Genomic DNA, 19,507 nt, shown 5'->3' with positions numbered 1-19,507 from the left:
TACAAAGTGATAATCGAATTCGTTGAATATTGAAGGAGAAGAGCTGGATCAGATCAGCCAGGCATGATCTTAGAAACTCAGACCACAGAAATAACTCCTCCATGGAGTCACCATCCAGCCCAGGCATTGCAGGGCACATCTAACAATGACCCGCTCCTTCCTCCTGATTTAGTGAGATGTCACATCCTGGGTCACCTGCATTACAGACAATGAAATCAGAAAAACAGTTCCACAATATTATTCTGCCTTGCAGAATAAGTTCAGGACACGTGGCCCCATCTTCCCGTAGCGTTTGATTCTGATGTGGAATGTTTGAGAAAACATTCTCAAAAAAAGAGACCTACTTGAATTTGAAACTTGCTACCAGCAGTAGAGTGAAGGTATGTAAAACCTTATGTAAAGTGGTGAAAAAGTCAAGTTTCTGAACGTATTCTCAATTGCATTACTGCTGCATCTCCCCCTACAAGAACATTTTCCTAAGTGCTGATGTACCTTTGATCAATCCTAAATATGTAGATTGCTCTGAAAGTAATACCTCCTATTTATTTCCATGGAAACTACAACAGATACAAAGAGCACAATAACTATCTCATGGAGCAGATTCTCAGCTACACAACACTATTTGTCCCCACCATGAGCTGTGCATTTCTGCCAGTGATTAAGAAGAGCCTGCATGCTGCACTCATAACAGTCTGCATGGCTGCCCAGAACATGGCTTGTCTTTCATGTCGCTGTCACCACTGCTGAAACCCACCACCCACAGCCTCACTGTGCTCACATCCACTGTCTGGTCCCCAAATTTACAAGCATAAATGAGTATCAATGGGTGCCATTTTTTTCTGCATGGAGGATTTCAGTGACACCTTTGCTCCATATGCTCTCCCATGTCAGATACCGTTCTCTGCTGCTCTGCTGCCATCACTTGCATGGCAGTAAACTGTAACAAAGCATTGGTGGGAAGGTTCTAGCTCTACTGTCACACCACCAACACGTGCCTCTGGTGTTGTGGGCCAACATCATAAAATAGGAGGCATTACTTCTGGAGCAGCCCTAGCACAGTCCCTGGTAAATGCAAATAATTGCAAATAATGTACTTTTTTTTTTCCTTTTTCTTTTTTTAGATCTGCGTTAGCTGCTATTAAACACGTGCTGAATAATTCTGGATCTACTATATTTATATTGTATCACTGCAATTACCTGATGAGAGTTTTGCAAGATGGCTTGTAATTCTCTTTACAGCAGTAATTTAATGGAGTCAAAATAACAGAATAAGGAACAAAAAATAGAAGAACGGTATAAAAATGGCAATTTTGCTATGGGAAGTTGGGACTTGCCATTTCAAATTAGCAGAAACCATGAAGTGGGCATTACTGACAACGTGAATACAGTAATTGGGGTTGATTTCCTGGCACTCTGCCGGATTCTCTGACGAGCGCCTGCAAGTTAATTACAGCTCTCCTCGCAGAGTGGGGACACTCAGCAGTGACGCAGGGACACTGAGCACTCAGCCCTATGTTGGGGCACTGGGTGAGGGAGACAGAACTGTGCACCTCGTCCCATTAAGGGAAACCCATCTGGAAATTGAGAGTAACACTGCACTGCGATGTCACAAATAAATAACCTGTGGGGCTGCGACACGGAAACAAGAATCTGTTCAACCAAAAGGTCGTGGGTTTCACCCATTAAAACAAGCCACCTGCACCCAACACTCAGCAAGATTCTTATCATAACCTTTGCCTTTAACTAGTGAAGTTTAATTAATTTGGCAGAACTACATAACTCTTTTCTGAGCGATAACTAGCTGCCCTCCTGGGTTCCTTCTGCAATCATTTCCTTTGATTAACTTTATTGTATTTACTCAAATGAACACATGTATTTCATACATGTTACAACAAATTAGAAGAGAAGAATTAAAAAGCAGCCTGCCAACTTAGGAACTGCGCAAGTGAAACTTCTGAATTAAAGCAGACAGCATTATTAGCTGATTATTACATGGAGAGCGTTCTGAAGAAAGAACATGCCCTTTTCCTTTTTCATTTTGTATTACTGGTGATTACACGATATATCTTAAATTATAATTTGAGGTAAAACTATGATTAAAAATTATTTAAATATTGCACAACACGTTAATTGCTGTGGAATGTCTTCATCTTTGTTGCTGCTCTGATTGCAGGCAGTGCAGGGTCCCCACGTGCAGGCCCAGAGCACGGCGCATCATGGCAGCCGTTGCGGCCTGTGGGATGGGAGGACGCGAGCAGCCACTCTGCATCCCCTGCTGGCCCCGTGGCACTGCACTGAGGCAGGGATGTGGGGCAGCCCTCCCTTCCCACAGAGCTTTCTGGTATTAAAGAGGAAAAACAGAAACCAGGGAACAATCAGCCCTTCCTCCATGCCAGCCCAGCGTCCGTATCACCACAGCTCTTTGCAGGTGACCTCCTGGAGCGGGCATCCCATTAAAACATCATCACCCCATCCTTCAGTGAGAAGCTTGGTTTGATCAGCTGGCACTGCAAGGCAGTTCTTTCATGAGAAACATTCCTAAATACCTCCACTTGGGGAATATTGCACTTCCAGCTTTGAGGCCAACAACAGGCTTACACATGATAAAACGGAGCTAACACAGATTAAGGCGGTCGGTGAAATTTAGGAGTCCTGTTTAGACCTGCTTGCTTCAGTCAATGAGAAAAGCAAGAACTTCAGGCAACTTTCTGTAGTTGGGGTCAAATTAGGGGAAAGGAGAAGCTGCAATGTTGTTTAAATTTTTCAAGGCAACCACAAGGAATCAGTCTCCCCAGATGAAGGGAGGACAGTGACTACACCCTTGCTGTAAGCCTAAAAATCATTTCAGCACAAGAATGCTACTTATTTTGTTAAATCTGGATTAATCTGCAAGATCCAAGTCTTGAGATATGCACTGCAGGAGTCTGTGCACATAACCCCACACAGGGATTATTGAGCAGTCTGCCCATCTTTAAATAAATTACTTGCTTCCAAGAGTAGACACTGAGGGACGTGGTTAGTGGTGATGGGTTGACAGTTAGACTGGAGGATCTTAGAGGTCTTTTCCAACCTCAATGATTCTATGATGTAAAATCCACCCACAAGCCCCGGGATACGAATATGTGCCCATCAGGATGAGACCACTTCCTTCCCCAGCACTTGCATCTCCCAGTTGGTGTGGGTGGGAGGAGCAGCAGATCTGTGTCCACGTGGCACTGAGAGAAGTGGTACCCAGGAGAGAAGGCACTGTGTGTCCTGTGAGCTGTGGAGAATTACACCTCCCCATACATGGAAGCATGGCTTTCAGATATGACACTGTTTTAAAGAACCACAGAATCGTTAAGGTTGGAAAAGACCTCTAAGATCATCTCGTCCAACCACATTCAGCACCACCACTTGATCAATGACAAACCACGTTTAGGAAAGTGTTTCTATACCCAACATTATTCTAAATGTTGTGAAAGTAACACCTTACCCTACTCCAGCTGCTGATAAATTGAGCGCACAATTTATGGTTTTAAATGTGAAAGATGACAGTGCACCAATGAAAGTAACAAACTTCCATCAGTCAACAAATAAAACAGCACAAATCTTATGGGGAGCGGCTGAGGGAACTGGGATGGTCCAGTATGAAGAAGAGGAGGCTCAGGTGAGACCTCATTGCTCTCTACAATGATGAGGTGGGGACTGGCCTCTGTTCCCAGGCAGCAGCAATAGGATGAGAGCTGATGGCCTCAAGTTGCGCCAGGGGAGGTTCAGGTTGGCTATTAGGAGAAATTTCTTCTCCAAAGAGTAGGGCTGCAGTGGCACAGCTGCCCAGGGAGGTGGTGGGGTCACCACCTCTGGAGGTGTTCCAGAACCGTGGGGATGTGGCACTGAGGGATGTGGGTAACACTGGTGGTAGGGTACAGTTGGACCGGATGATCTTAGAGGTCTTTTCCAACATTAACAATTCTAAGATTCTAACTATGTACCTTAAAGACTTATTTCCCAAAACAAAAAGCAAACTTCACACTCAGAACACTATAAATGATCAACCTCTGGAAATTTCCTTTGATTTTGTGTGGAAAACAATCTCTGACTTTTAGTGTTCTCATTAACTTAGCACAAACTTCCTCCTAATTAGCTCATGTGTGAGAAATACAACAGAAAAGTGCAGCTGAATGTTTTAAGGCACGCAGATTTACTGATGACAAGGATGCAGATCCCTGCCAATCCATTCTAACTGGGAAGTGTTAGTCTGCAAAGCATTCTATCAATATTAAAGCAATACCTACTGCTATTGCACCTTAACACCACCTCAATGTGTCACGTATGTATTCAGCAGAATATATAAAACTCAACAGAGCTATTCAGAAAACTCACATTATTTATACTGATTTGAAAAAAAATAATAATTCCAATAAGTCCATACAGTCCAGCAAAGGCAAATATCAGAAATGTACCGTTTCCCCCTAAAAAGCATTTGTAAGGGAAAGATCTAGAATTCTGACCTTTCCCAGTCTTTCCTCACTGGCCAAGAAACAGTGCAGCACTGCACCTTGTTTAATCCCTTTCTTTCAATTCTCATCTCCCCTTCTGCTCTTACATGCTAAAGAAATACTTGAAAACATTCTAGTGCATGTCTGCCACCTCTGCACAACAGAACGTGTGTATCCTGAGTAAAACCACTGCTGCACTTGAGAACCTGGAAAACTATTCAAGATATTTTTAGAGTATTGATAAGTGAATAATCTTTGGTTTAAAGAATTCCCATTAAGCAGTGATTGTTTTCCTTTCTGGGAATTAGCTGGTACCAGCCTAGGGACTCCACCCAGCAGCTTTGGGAGTTGTCTTTTCTTACTTAGTCATTCTGCACTGGAAAACCTCCAGCCAAGGATCCCAACCTGCAAAGACCCTGCTTTTAAAAAGATAAATGTTGTGATTTTTAGTCGCTAAGCATCTTTTTTTCTACTCACCTACTGACATTATGGCTAATATTTCCCTTTTTTTTTTTAATCTAATAAGAGTCACTTCATTCCCAGAAATAGCTCTCCCTCATAGATTTACATACCTTCCTCTTACTTTCACTACAGAATGTTAAGCTTATAAGCTGCCATGTATTGAAGATCAAACACAAGTGCTCTTCTCACTTGATTTTTTATCCCTCTAATATCACCTTCCTGCCAGCATCACTCCTGATTGTGCACCACTGCATAAAACCATACAACCAACAGAGAATTTGCTGCTAAATATGAAGATGGGAGGAAAGGGGACAGAAGCAGCGTGGCACTGCCCACAAATACAGCTATCTGCTGTTCAGAAACCACCCAGCTTCACTGACGTTAAGAAGCCAATCTTTCAGCTTTTAGAAAATGACAACAGAGGAGCAAATGTGCAAGTTTTACTAACAAGACACTCCAGTATCAGCGTGTCTGAGGGTTTTAGATAACTGAATTAACACCAAGGACATTTCAAGCCCTGTGTATTTGTTTTCTACTTATCCTTCCATTATCTTCTACAGTCAACAAACGCAGCAGTTCAATGTTCCAGATTTTCATTAATTCCAGCGTTAAAATTCTAATTCCTGGCAAAATTTTAAAAGATCAGACTGAAGAACATCAAAGTACGGAACACACAAGGTTCTACAAATACAACACAACTGACAACATAAATCTTTCCACCAGGGTGGGTCATTGGAATGCTCATTGCCAATTTAATCCTCAGAGAGCACGGAAAAGTTACTACATTGGTAAAATCAAACTGTTTGTTTCAGTGGAAATATTTCTCAACAGCAAGGATTCGGCACATTTTATATAACATCATTTACATCTGATTGTGTTGCACTCCCAATTTTTTTAATCCTGCATGGTAAAACACAACTACTTATGAAAGGGGCACGCAACCAATGCCAAACTTCAATTATAGACCTTTGCATTTGGCAGCAGCAAGTCGGGACTTGAGAGCCATTTTCTGCTCCTTCACATCACCCTGCCTGCTAAAAGGAGGAAACAAATCTAGAGATGTTATTAGCTCTTAAGTACCTGCTTATCCTTAAAAGCTGCAAATGATGCCACATCTGAGCACTTAGCATTTGCATGTATTGACAAGGAAAAAAACACTTTTCCACCCTTTTTAATAGAACTGAAACCAAAATAAAACAAACGAGAGAACAGCAGATACTGGGAACCGTCAAATTGGTGAGCATTAACATTATATTTTTTCCACATCTGTACATTGTATGGGGTCATAATTTTAGGCATAAAGTAATGGTGAACTGTTAATTAAGAAAGAAAGTCAGCCTGATTTGGAAATAAAAGTGCAGAACACAGCCAGTGATGCCTCCCAAGTGCCCCAAAATAGACTTCCTCTCTTCAATGTATTCTGAGTCACAGAGTGGCTTGGGCTGAAAGGGACTCAAGTGAAGCATGAAGATACCATACGTAACCACTTTACCATACACTATGCTCAGAAACCCGAGTGTCCAAGAGCTTAATATGTGATCACTATCATAACAAGGACTTTTGGAAGAGTTATCAGTTTTCATTACTCCGTGTGAAGACAGTCAGTCTCTTTTTGAAGTCATAAAATGAATGTATCATCAGCTACAAAAAAGATAACACAGCATTCATAGCCACGAAAGCTTTTGTTTCTGAACAGCAGCCCGACTGCATGCACCCTGCCAACTAATCTATCTCCCCAAAATACTTCTGATATTTCAAAAGCTCACAGGCAAAAACATGTTGTGTCTCCTTCCTCTGTTATCAGGAATAGGAATATCAAGGAGTGCAGACATCTTTCTTCCTTGCTCTGAAATTACAATGACTTGGAAAACAGCACAGCAATATTTAATTTTGGACAAGCAGCAGGTTTTAATAGTCAAAAGCTCTCTAAAACATATGTTCTAAACATATGAGTTACAACTCATGTAAATTAATACCTACTAGAAGCTGTTTTCTGAGTCCTTACTTAAGTACACATCTAAAGATATGCTCATAGAGAAACTGAAGCAGGTAATATGAACTTACAGGTTACTTTCCTTAGGAAAGAATCTTGAAGGTTAGGGTTGTTGGGGACATTTTAGAGCAAACTGCCACCTGTGGGAGACTGGCGAGAAATATCCTCCACAAAAGGCAGTGGTAGCAGAGCCTGAGGGGCTGAGCATCCCTGTAGATGTCCCTGGTCACTGTGGGGAGCTGGACTTGATGACCTTTTAGGGGCTCTTCCAACTCAAAGGATTCTGTGATTCTGGACTTACACGAGCCTCTACACTCCTTTGCTGCTGACAAAGAACAAAGCTCTTGCACCAGCGAACCACAGCTTTAAGTCTAAAGACAATCTTTTATTGGGGAACAATATTAACATGCAGTAGAGCCTGCCTTTATATGCCACTATGAGGTGGGGAAGAAGTCCTCAAAGCACTACTGAGGAGAGTGAATTGCTATTAAAAATGCTGTTTAGACACATGGACATCTGTGGAAGCCTGCTCCACAGCCTCATCAAACTCATTAAAACTATCTGTAAGTCCTGGGCTTGGGAGCATAATCCCTTTAAGAAACCTGCAGATTAGGAAGCGAGAATAAAGGTAAGGTGGGAACAGAGCTGAAAAATACGTGATAGCCGTGCAGCCCCCATCTCCTCGGGTATCCCCATCACTGCACTGCTGCACACCGGCTCCCCTGCTGCCAATAAAATCTAATGAGTTGCAAAGGCTGCGTGATGGGGGAATCGCACCGGTTGCTCTGCAGAAGACAGGGCAGCCCTGTCCTGCGTGGGGCATCCTGCTGGGGCAGCCTCGGCACGGGGATGTGTGCAGTGCTGTGTCCTCAGCAGCCCTGTGCCCTGCTGGGCACTGCCCAAGGGCTGCAGGAACAGCCGCTGCGCTGACTGCTGCCCCTGAAGCCCATCTGTTAGGCAAGCAGAGCCACACTGCTCCTTGGATGTGCCACCAAGAGGCCTGAGAGGGAGATTCCCAGTGACTGGACAAAATGCAGACATGGAACGAGATGGTTCCCTGCGGGGTCAAAACAGAAAACCTGCTTCTGATTAAGCTGCATTATCAGATAGAAGCAGGATTTCAATAATTTATAGCCGGAGATGGGACAAGCGTCCATTAGCATTAGTGTCTACAGATGTTCACTTTCTTTTGTCCCACATCCTGAAGGCCTCTGAGACCAAGGCTGGCCCTGTCCCTCTCTTCCTGGCTCTCCATACCCCTTCTCCCCAAGCATAAGAGGAGCATTCCTTTTCAGCATCCCATGTCTCCAGATGAAAGGTAAAGGAGGAGGAGGAAGAAGGCAAGGCCATTTGATGTGAATCCAGATAAAGTAAACAGTCTCTAATGGCATCCAGTACCCTAAATGCAGGGTGATTTTAAAGAGTTATGAGGTCAGAGATGATCCAAACTGTAGGAATGCATCAGAGCTCTATGCTCTTCAGTAGCTCTCACGTTTGGGAACAAAGGAGCCTGATTTATTTATTTTTTTAATCACTGCTTTCCAGTATCAGCAGTCTTGTGAACCTGAAGCCAAACAAAAATGAAGCATTAAGTACTAACACACAAAGATAATAAACTAGATCAATCATTACAGAAAACTGGGTCTCATGATATTAAGGTGTCTGAACCTCTGTAAATGTGTTTGTGCCCTTTCTTCCTTCAGAAGGCAACAAAGAGTGATGAAGCTGTTTGTGCCTTTTCCACTACCGAGCAGTGCATGTCCCACTTCAGGACCTCTTTTCTCCCATAAACGATGTCCTCAAGCACTGGAACTCATCTGACAAACTCCTGCATGACTATCCTCAGCTTCAAAGATCCCACTGCAACATGTTTATTGAGAGTCCAAGCAGTCTCCAGCAGAAAGACATGAATAGGAGTATTCATGTCCAAGACTGGATTTTTTAAAACCAGTATAACTGTTATATTCAAGTTACCTGTGCTCCTGCTCCTAGTGAAAAAGGCAAGGCAGCACTAAGTGACCTTCCTCACCATGCCCAGGGATGCACACAGCATCCTGTGCCAGGGATAACGATGCGATCCCATTGGGATGAACGGGGACCATCAGCAGCTTTGCCTTTCCCTCAAGGCTTCCATGGGAAGGAGGAAGGTGAGCACAACAAGCTGCCAGCCACTCCTGCAGCTGAGTAGCACCAGCCACCCAAGAGGTGGTTGCACGGTTTTGTACACATAAAGCTTGTAAAGCACTTTAGGAAGCTGCAGGATGAAAAGGACTATATAAACGCGAGATATTATTATTATTAAACCAGTGATCTGACAAGAAGAGACAGCTTTTCAAATCCGTACAACAGCTTGAGCTGAAGAGATCAGGGAGTCTAATTTGAAAAAATAATAATTTGAAATGAATCTGAGGATTAGAAGTGGCAGCTCTTTTGTGGATTCTCCATGGCAGGTAAATTTAGTAGGCTACTTTAATTTTGCTTCGTTTTAACTCCTGGCAATGTCCTGTGCATTGAATCTGACAGAGAGACAGAGCGTTTGAAGCTGTCGTGGCTACGTTTTAGTCTCCCAATTTTACAATCAGTGTTTGAATCTGCTGCTACAACTCTGGGTACGGAGATCAGAGGCTTATCAAAGAGGCATCCATTTCAAAGACAAGCAGCAGCTTTGACTTCATTCCTTCAGTGCTTAAAATTCCTGAAAAAGCAGATGAGCACACCACAAAACAGGTCGGAAAGAAATCTCTCTCTCGGCTGTAAACCTATTTTAGTATTAATTTTTTAAGGATCTATTTTGGTCTCATGTAAAATGCGTGTGTTTAGCAGAGATAATCCTCTCAACAGGTGAGCTTAATATATTCCTCTTCCTGTAACTGCAAGTACATTTTAAACTGGCTTATTGCTTTATCAAGCATTAATTGAACAACTACTTCAACCAGCTACCTGATTTTTTGGACTAAAAATGTCTTCCTAACAAAGCATCACTTCATTTCTTTTATTGTTGCCCTTATTTTCACTGCATGGATGAACCAGGCACACCGCAGGCACAAGATGTGCTGCCTGCAATAAGCGCTCGGTTTAAAGGCACGCTGCTCTCCGGGACTGCTGCATGCTGATGGCCACGTTCAACCTCTGACTTACAGCTGAATCTCAGCACTCGGAGGGCTGACAGCATCAGGACCTCACCAGCACTGCAACACGTCCTAGGGAACCTGCCAGGAGTTGGATTCGATGATCACTAGATGTCCCTTCCAATCCCTATGATTCTATGACAAGACTTAGGTCTTCACGGCTTCAAGTAGCACCAGGGGAAGTTCAGGTTGGGTATTAGGAACAGTTTCTTTGCCAAAAGAGTGGTGATGCAGTGGCACAGCTGCACAGGAATGGAGGGGACAGGGAACACCCCTGGAGGTGTTCAAGAACTGCAGAGATGTGGCTCTGAGGCACGTGGCAGTGGGCATGGTAGTGGGTTGGGGTTGGATGTGGGGATCTGAGAGGTCTTTGCCAACCATAATGATTCTGTGACCGCTTCTGGCACACGGGACTGAGGAGTCCCAACACATTCAGGCACTGCAGGGTTGGAACTATAAGACCTTTAAGGTCCATTCCAACCCAACACACTCACTTGGCATCACTGCAAACACTGACGTGGGCAGAGCACAGATCTGCTGCAGCTTCCCAGAAGTTTCTCCTGGAAAGTCAATGTATGTTTGAGAAATAAATAACCACCTCTATGCTTAAAAAATGCAGAAATATCACATAAATAAGCATTAGGGCTTCGCAAATTGTGAAACCACAATTTTATGGTTTTAAACAGAGACAAGGTGGAATCGTGAATGGTAGCAATGTATTTCAGATGAAAGCTTTCAAGTAGATGAGAAATACTAACAGGAGTTGGAACCTGAGTAACTACAGTTGCATTAAATTATTCCATCTGCAAGTCCATTAAAATTTTTTAATGGTTTTGTATGGCTTTTATATTTATTGGGTGGGTTTACTCCTGTGTGAGTCATACATATTTATTGCCAGGGTCCAGATAATGGTTATTAATAAAACTCCTTTTATTTGCATACTGTCTTGAAACTGGTCTAAATATTTACAGCTTGACTATAAAATAAAAGAATCCTCCAAAATTCTCTTACTTTCTGTACATTTTCATCTTTTTCATTTCTTCCTCCAAAAATGGGGACAAAAAGAACAACCTGGAAAATGCATTTCGTTTCTCAAAAGCCTGAAAGACACCAATTCTTTCAAAGGATTAAAGCACAATTTTTTGTCGAGGAAGTAAGAGATCCCAAACTGAAGGCAGTCTTTATAATTAAGAAAACACATATATTACTGCACATAATTATGAACAGTAACAAAAGCTCAGTATTAAAGCGGGTCCACTGAATCTCTGGAACTGTGCCTGCCAACTAAAACACCTACTATGAATTTAGTAATGGGTTATGCAAACATAAATTACAAGGCCAGACATTTTAAAAGGAAAAAAAAGTTGATTTATCGTCACATTGGAGACACGGCGGGATAGAAGCACAATTTCATTTTTCCATATATTCATCAACACTGCAGATGTGTTAATGCAAAAAGAATTCTAAAATAAAAACGACTCTCCACTGCTCCAATTCTCGTATGTCATTTAAGTTACTTAAAAATGGTTACCAGGAAGCCTTAAAAAAAAAAAAGCAAAAAAAAAAGCAAGACATGCTACAAGTATGTGGACGCAGACAGGTTTTAAGAGAATTTTACCAATATTTCTCCTCTTACACATTTGCCATCCAAAATCTGACCCTACAAAAGAGCAACTGTGCAGAAAGTTTGTTGTCTTGTTTGTTTTCTAAGGAGAAATGCTCACAGCTCTGTAGTGCAGTCACTTCGTTAGTGAGCATTTTCCCTCAATGCATTAATCGTTTCTGCTCTTGTTTCAAGTAGATCCAACTTTTCACTTATCCACTGTCAGAGCAATGAAAAGAATCCCTCGTTACTGGCAACTGTTATTAAAAGTTATTCACGACAACATAATAATTTTAATGAGAACAACATGTGCCTTTAATTACACCTGAATGACTTTGAGGTGGTCCAGTGGATGAACTGGAGGAGATTTACAGAACATTTGCTCACGAAGTTAAAAGGAAAAGTACCGATGGAAGATGTTTAATTATTTCTTCTGGTAAGCACACACAGGAAGGAATGGCGTGTTTAGATGCTGAGACTTGAAAATAAGTCCACCTCCCGTTTAAAAGGTCTGAGTGAATTTAGGATGTGAACTTCAGACGTGCTTTGGGAGCAGTCAGCCTTATCGCTGTGGGATCTGCATCTACCTACCCAGTTTCACACTTACCTTTATAAATAGAGGGCTGGAGCACTTCTCCTATGAAGAAAGGTTGAGGGAATGGACTTGTTTAGCTTGGAGAAGAGAAGGCACCGGGGAGACCTCAGTGTGGCCTTCCAGTACTTGAATGGAGCATATAAACAGGCAGGGGAAGGGCTGTTTATGGGGGTGGACAGTGATGGGACAAGGGGGAATGGTTCTAAACTGAGACAGGGCAGGTTTAGGTTTGTTATTAGGAGGAAGTTTTTCATTCAGAGGGTGGTGAGGCACTGGAGCAGGTTGGCCAAGGAGGTTGTGGATGCCCCATTCCTGCAGGCATTCAAGGCCAGGCTGGATGTGGCTCTGGGCAGCCTGGGCTGCTGGTTGGTGACCCTGCACACAGCAGGGGGTTGGAACTGGATGATTGTTGTGGTCCTTTTCAACCCAGGCCATTCTGTAATTCTATGAAATAGCACAGCACAGAACACAGAAGCAGCTGCCTGTTGGTACAGACTTGCTTACACTTCTTTGTAAACTACTGAAATATAAAAAATATCCCTCATTCCTCTCTTCTGCAATGCAAAATACAGCACTCCTAGCATTACTGAGATCCAATACCTGCAACGGATGCTGCTAGAACAAAAATGCATTCAGCTGTCAAGCATGTTTAACCAGAAAAGTGCTTAAATAGAATAAATTAGAGTCACCAAGAGCAAGTGGCTTTGGAGTAATTAATTACTTCAACCACATTAACACATTCAGTTCAATCAGATGTGCCACTTCCTTGGATGTTTTTGGAACTCCCCAATAAAGCAATCACCCATATATCTCCAGCTTTATCCAGAGACTCTCGAGGTAAGTATGTTGAAAATTAATTATCCTGAAGGTATCTGTCTATGTTCTAGACTTGGAAGGTAAGCCCTATTTCTCTGTTTTTATTATCTTGCCTCTTTACAGAAGGACATGGCAATGTTTTACATCAGCAAGTGAGATATTTTAACATTCTGCTAAGGATTTAAATACGTGAGGAATCTTAAAAACACAGAACAATTTTATGATAGAATAGAAAGAACACTGATAATGACGTTTGAGTCACATGCAGAATAGAAACAAAAACCACCCTTTTTGAACAAACTGCTTATCTGCAAACTCATCTCTTCCTAACGCCAATCCCTCCAGAGTCATGGGGAGGGTGAAGAAGAGGAGAACTTACGCTCCCACATTTTCTCGTGCACTAATTTTCAGGGTAATAAGTATGGAAAGACACCTAAAGGTGGTTCTTTTCATGCCCTGCCATGCACTGAGTTGTCTGGTTTCACACTGCACTGAGCCATGCTGTGGCACAGGACTGTGCCCTGCTCCAAACACAGCCATCCCAGGGCTCCCAGCGGAAGGGGAGGAGGGCCATCCCCACACTGCGCACTCTCATGAGCACAGGGAACGCAAATCAAAGCTGTTTTGAACAGGAGAAAGAAGAGGAGAAGAACCCAGCTCTAGATGGCAGCAAATCAATATCCACCCCTGCACACAGCCTGGCGCTGTGCGGCTGCGGGAGCTTTGCTAAGCAGGGGATCCTTCTCACCGTGCTGCACAGCAGGCTCGAGCTGACCATGCAGAGCTGTCAGGATCCCAGCACACTTCACTACCTGCAATTAGAATGTCACAACTCTCCTTCCAGTTATTTTTGTTTTTCTTTTCTTTAAGCTTGATTTGATTATCTGCAGACTGGCTAACTCGATAGACTGCACCACAACCACTGGAGGCTTTAAGAATTCTGGCAGGTTGGATTTTCATAAACGGAGCCCTCGTTTAATAATAACTGAGCTCCTCTCCTTTAATTACAGCTGCCATTGGGATGCCATCTCTGTAAAACAAACGTGGGTCTTACAAACATGTACCACCTTCATGCATCATCTCAAGAATAAATCACAGATAATGTTTAGAGGGGGCTGGGTCACACACAGGAGCAGGACGGGTTGGGCAGTGAAGGAAGCTCAGGGTGTTTGATTTCTGGCATCTTTCAATATTCCATTTCCTAGGGCATTTAAAAGCTCTGCTTTGAGAACACCCTTCTGCTGTCTGTGCTTACGGGTTCCCCTGTGTCCTTCCCTAACTGCTGATCCAATCTTTAATCTGCTTTGCAAAACACAGCTGCCCATTTGAGCATTTTAAGGTAATCTTGGCTTTCCAAATCTCACAGACAGAGCACATTTGCAGCCCAGGAACAACACTGAAGGGCAACAAAAGCAAAGAAACCCCAGCTCAGCATCCCCCCAGGAAAAGACCAAAGAGACCAAAGCCACGAGCTGCAAGGGGAGTCCTATGGCCCCTGGGATGTGGACCCTCCATTTTACCATCTTTGTTGCAAGTGAGATCGGCCACAGTCAGCATAGCTCAGCAATTAGCTGGTTCAGATGGCTAAATCAGAAACAATGAACTGTCTTCTGTTACAATCAGAATTAAAAAGTGGCCAAAAAGCGTTTGTTCAGGTGTTGGCACTCATATAAGCAGCAGTGCCAGCCAACCTCACAATCTCTCCTTGTCCAGCTGTGTGCACAGCAGTGCCCATCCTCACCCAACCTTCCAGGAGTCCTGACTCTACTGCTCCTCAGGTCTAAAACTGGACAGGAATCCAGTTCATGTCACAGACACACCAACAGCCAGACCTCATTAGACACTGAGAGCTGCAGACACACCTAAGCACAATATAACTTGCTATACTAAATAACCTGCTGTGCAAGGCATGCTGTAATGCATCGTTCTCCTCACTGAAATGCATCTTGCTTTGGGAATCAAACTCAAACATGCAGCTACATAATGACTGTGGATTGACAACTAAGTTAATAATACACTAGAAAACTTCATAATGTTTATTAGTCTTCTGGACTAAAGCTTATTTTCTTTTCCAGACATTTGGAAACAGAGGGACACAGAAAAGAATACAGAGTTATAAATTAAACAGCTTTAAGTACCATTGTCTTCCTTCCCCACAAGCCCTTAACAACTTACTTATTTACTTATTTGGGTGTTTTTCACTATTGCTGTTAACAAGATTAAAAGCATGCACTGCTCTACGTGCTAGATCAGCTTTCAAAAGATCAGAACAGTAAAAAGGTAAGCAAAAAGTGGTTGCTCAAGCAGGCACATGGGTAGAAACCAAGGCAAAACTATCAATCAGCATTTCAAAGTATCTTCACTTTGCTCCAAAAACTATTAATCTGTGCCACCAGAATTATTTGGGATCTTTCAAATCTCAGACTGTCCTTCCAACACTCACGTCTTCACATCAAATCAGCACATGAGGACATGGTGAATTAGACCAAGAGCCTCACAATACATGAATACTGCAGTTGCTCACAACTGGGTGATGCAGGGTGGTGGCTCACGTGACAGATCTGGGGTTGTCTTCCAAGTGACAGCCACATAACATCAGTGTTTCACGTAATCTCGTCAGCATTCCATGGTAGCTGCTCGAGATGGAACAAACAGAGATGGAACAAACAGAGATGGAACAAACAGAGATGGAACGAACAGAGATGGAACAAACAGAGAAGGAACATACCCAAAGCATCTGTGATAAGAGGGCCTGACACAGGCTCTTCAAGGCTGCGATGGGTAACGAGTATTTTTGAAATGACAAACTCTTTCTTGAAGTTTCTGCATGTAATAACCACCTCTCCATCTTCTGTGCACCATGAAATGCTGCCTCCTAGATTTACGTCCCAGTATGCCAACTCAGAAATGGTACTCTAATACTCTGCAATACAGAGCCCTGCAGTTGTTCCTAGAAGCATGAAAATATTATTACATTTCTTTTGCAATGTGATAATTTGCAAAGAAAACAGAAATAATCCCAACGGATCTGTCACATCTTTTCAAGACTTCTAAAACAGCAGCATAAACATCCTCAACTTTATTAGTAGTTTTTAAAGTTCTTTCTGCTATGCAGGAGATTGCTTATGGCACTGTGGAAAGTCTAGAGGACATCTCAGACAATAATGGATAGGAAACTCAAGGCTAACAACATTTGTTTCCTGATTTATGGTGGGAATAGCAACAGCTCAGGGCAAGAGATGCTGCAGCAGACCAAACCACTGCACCAGTGGGGATACATCCAGAATGAGCAATGAAAATGGAAAGCAGGACTCGAGCAGGTTGTTACATTTAGCAATTCCATCCACATTCTTTATAGGAAGAAAGATGTTACTTCATCTTGGAAATTTTAATTAAGCTGCATACTGACTAATTTATTCAAAGAACAGTTCTGCAAGCAAGCAAGTTTTCTACTAGACTTCTCTTTGTTATTAAAATAGTATGCTTGAAGTTCAGTAACATGAATGGGTCAGCTGGGAAATGCCAGTGGCTTCCTGCCCACCTCAGGGAAAGGTTTTATCATATGGCACAAGTTTTTTGATGAAGCTCAAGTTTTGGAAAAAAATCAGGTCAAGGTGTCATAACCTTGCCTTCCATCATCCTCCAGCCCTCCAAAATGGCCTAAGCTTTGAATATTACTCAGCATTATTTCTTACGGGGAGGACAGAAAACAGCTGAAGATAAACACAGCAGTGCTTCTGTGAGGAAGAATGCTGGTGAAGTCTTCCAGCAAGAACAGCAGAGCACTGTCTCACTTATTCTGGTGGAAATGCCCACACCTACCACTGCAGTCACCTTGCATGGGACAAGGTGACCCTGCTCAGCTGAGCAATACCTGCACATCTGTCTGTTAGAGGTGCTCAGTTCAGAGACTCTTTTCTAGTTTTTTGATCCCATTTTCATTTTTTAATTCTGTCAAAGAAGAGGAGTTAGATGGTGATGATGTTGGGAAATGAGGCTGCAGAAAGAACATCGCAGCAGAGGGGAAAGAAGAAGAAAGAATACCAGAAGTCCACACTAGGAGTCCCAGGCACTGGATAAAGATGTGGAATCTAGCATAGATCCAAACTCCCCCAAATCTCAGGGATGTTCAGAGCCATCATTTTGTATCTTGTCTTTGAATGAATGAAACCCCTCAAATCCCTTCCAAAATCATAAAATCACAGAATGGCCTGGATTAAAAAGGAGCACAATGCTCATCCAGTTCCAACCCCCTGCTGTGTGCAGGTCACCAACCAGCAGCCCAGGCTGCCCAGAGCCACATCCAGCCTGGCCTTGAATGCCTGCAGGGATGGGGCATCCACAGCCTCCTTGGGCAACCTGTTCCAGTGCCTCACCACCCTCTGAGTGAAAAGTACTATATGGAAGGCTACATAATGATATTTTGTAAAAGTGTTTTTAAAACTTTACCACGAAATGATTTAGCAGCAGAAGGTGTTCATCTTGTTTTGTTAACAGAACTAACTGCAAATCATTTTCTCTCTGTATCTCCTGAAGTGACTACAGATAACACAGCTTTTTCCTCCGCGCATCAATTCCCACTGAGTGACCACAGCCCTCTCACAATGCTCCTAAAAGTGCAGTGCTGGATTTTTTCCCTGCCAGTAACCTGCTCTGTAAAAACAAAACTGGCCTCAAGAAATCACCCTGAGATGAATCCATGAGTTTGCTATCCCTCAGGAGCCGGCAGCTGCAGCCCCAGCCTGCAGTTCTCCTTACAGGAAAAAAAGGAAGGAAGCAGGAAACTCAAATAAGTTTTGGAGAATGAACTTAAGCTTCTAGCAAACAATTCAAAAAATGTGGCCCCAGATATCAGTTTATTTTCCGGATTTTGTATAGTTTCCTATACCTTCATATTCTTTTACCTCTCTCCATCCCCAATAGACTGTTCTCCTCTGCAAGGGGAATAAACTGATTCCTGACCGGTACCTGCAGAGAACCAACACTTGTGTACCAGCCCTCTGCAGGGGCTTTGCACCCTGCAACCCTGGTACACTTCTGGATGAACAAACTGCCGGCAAACTTCTTTGCAAAAGAAGCAAACAGAACGAAGCAAAAAGTGCCCTATGCACTGCTATGCGTTCAATACAGAAAATAAAATGAGTTTTATCTAATACACAACCATGCACGTTGTGTGTGCACACATGTGTGTGCACAGATATGTGCTGCACACGCAATCATAGACATGGAGGAGTTTGAAAACCATCCTCTCCATCCAAGCAGCACTCAGCTCTCGGAGCTTGGCCCAGCACCTCCAACCCCCTTTGCACACCACCTGGAGTGCAATGCACGGCCGTGGTGCAGAGCTGTGCCTGGAGCTCAGTGCTGACCTTGTTGCATTTCCAGTGAAATCAACAACTGAACTTCGTTTGATTTCTGGTGGAAAAATGAGCGTCTTTGAAGTCGTGCCCTTGATGTAGATTTATTTAGGCAGCAAAACATCACTTGCTACACCCAAGCGCTAAGAGAGTTAGGTTTAACTGAAGAATCTTTTGTGTTTTTGCAGTTCTCCGTGTTTTAGATTATGACAAAATTTAGAGTGAGCCTGACTGAAGGCTGATGCTCAGACTTGCTCTGAGAAGTCAGCTCCTATTTCAGTACTGACAACACAAAGCAGTCTCAGCAGAGAACATCGTGAGAACAAAACATTAAGAGAAGAGCCCTAAAAGAACCCTAAATAAGGACCTCAGCTCCTTACCTCTGGAGTGTTCTTCTTGAACTCCCGACTTTGCTCGATAAGTTTCTTCCTGGACTGCTCGCTTTCATCTTGCCGGTTGGCCAATATTGTTGCTGTGGCATCGAGTTCTCTCTGTCAAGAAAAAGAGCAAAAAAAAGGGGCTACAGTTAGAGTTCTGTTTATTACAGAAATCAAAATAACTTCATGTGTGTGTCCATCACACGGTCTGGAATAGCGAGGCGGCTGAGCTACAGGGCAGTACAGAACAAAGCATCACGCTTCCAGAAAATGGGCTCCCAAATTAAGTCCAACAAAGGTCTAAACCTTTTCAATTCTATCTCGCAGTCAAAGTATCACTGTTTTTCCTCGAAAGCATTCATGCCTCTACCACAACATTACGCACAACAGCAGCAGTGGTGCGCAGTACTCACATCCTAATTGCCCAAATTCAGTAAAGATTATCAATCTTCACCACATCGGGTTTATTTCTTGTCTGCAGATACTGGATTTTCCCATTTTGCTGAAAGAAGTTATGACTATCCCAACCATTGGCCAACCCTACACTTCAACCTGTGGTTACGCTTCAGTCACTCTTAATGCCAAGTGACAATATATACAGTACCACACTGCCATCACAATTCTCTTTCTTCCATTTAAGTCTCTCCTTATTTGAATACAGAATTTTCTTTTCCTGGAATCTGTTCTCCTAAAAT

At 42.9% G+C, this 19,507-nt stretch overlaps 1 protein-coding gene across 5 annotated transcripts in view; it reads right to left on the bottom strand.

Annotated features, from left to right (window-relative positions):
• The window catches only part of CUX1 (cut like homeobox 1), a 226,366-nt gene that overhangs the window by 165,783 nt on the left and 41,076 nt on the right, over positions 1–19,507 (bottom strand). For all 5 annotated transcript variants that reach the window (XM_031591842.2, XM_031591837.2, XM_031591838.2 and 2 more), the window contains exon 2: positions 18,816–18,926. In XM_031591842.2, coding sequence (XP_031447702.1) covers positions 18,816–18,926 — 111 coding nt within the window. The remainder of the gene's footprint in view (positions 1–18,815; positions 18,927–19,507) is intronic.

The sequence above is a fragment of the Phasianus colchicus genome, chromosome 21, assembly GCF_987193195.1.
Source record: "Phasianus colchicus chromosome 21, bPhaCol1.hap1.1, whole genome shotgun sequence".
NCBI classification, from domain to species: domain Eukaryota; kingdom Metazoa; phylum Chordata; class Aves; order Galliformes; family Phasianidae; genus Phasianus; species Phasianus colchicus.
The sequence above is the reverse complement of the archived record's forward strand: the minus strand, read 5'-3'. Positions and strand labels throughout refer to the sequence as shown.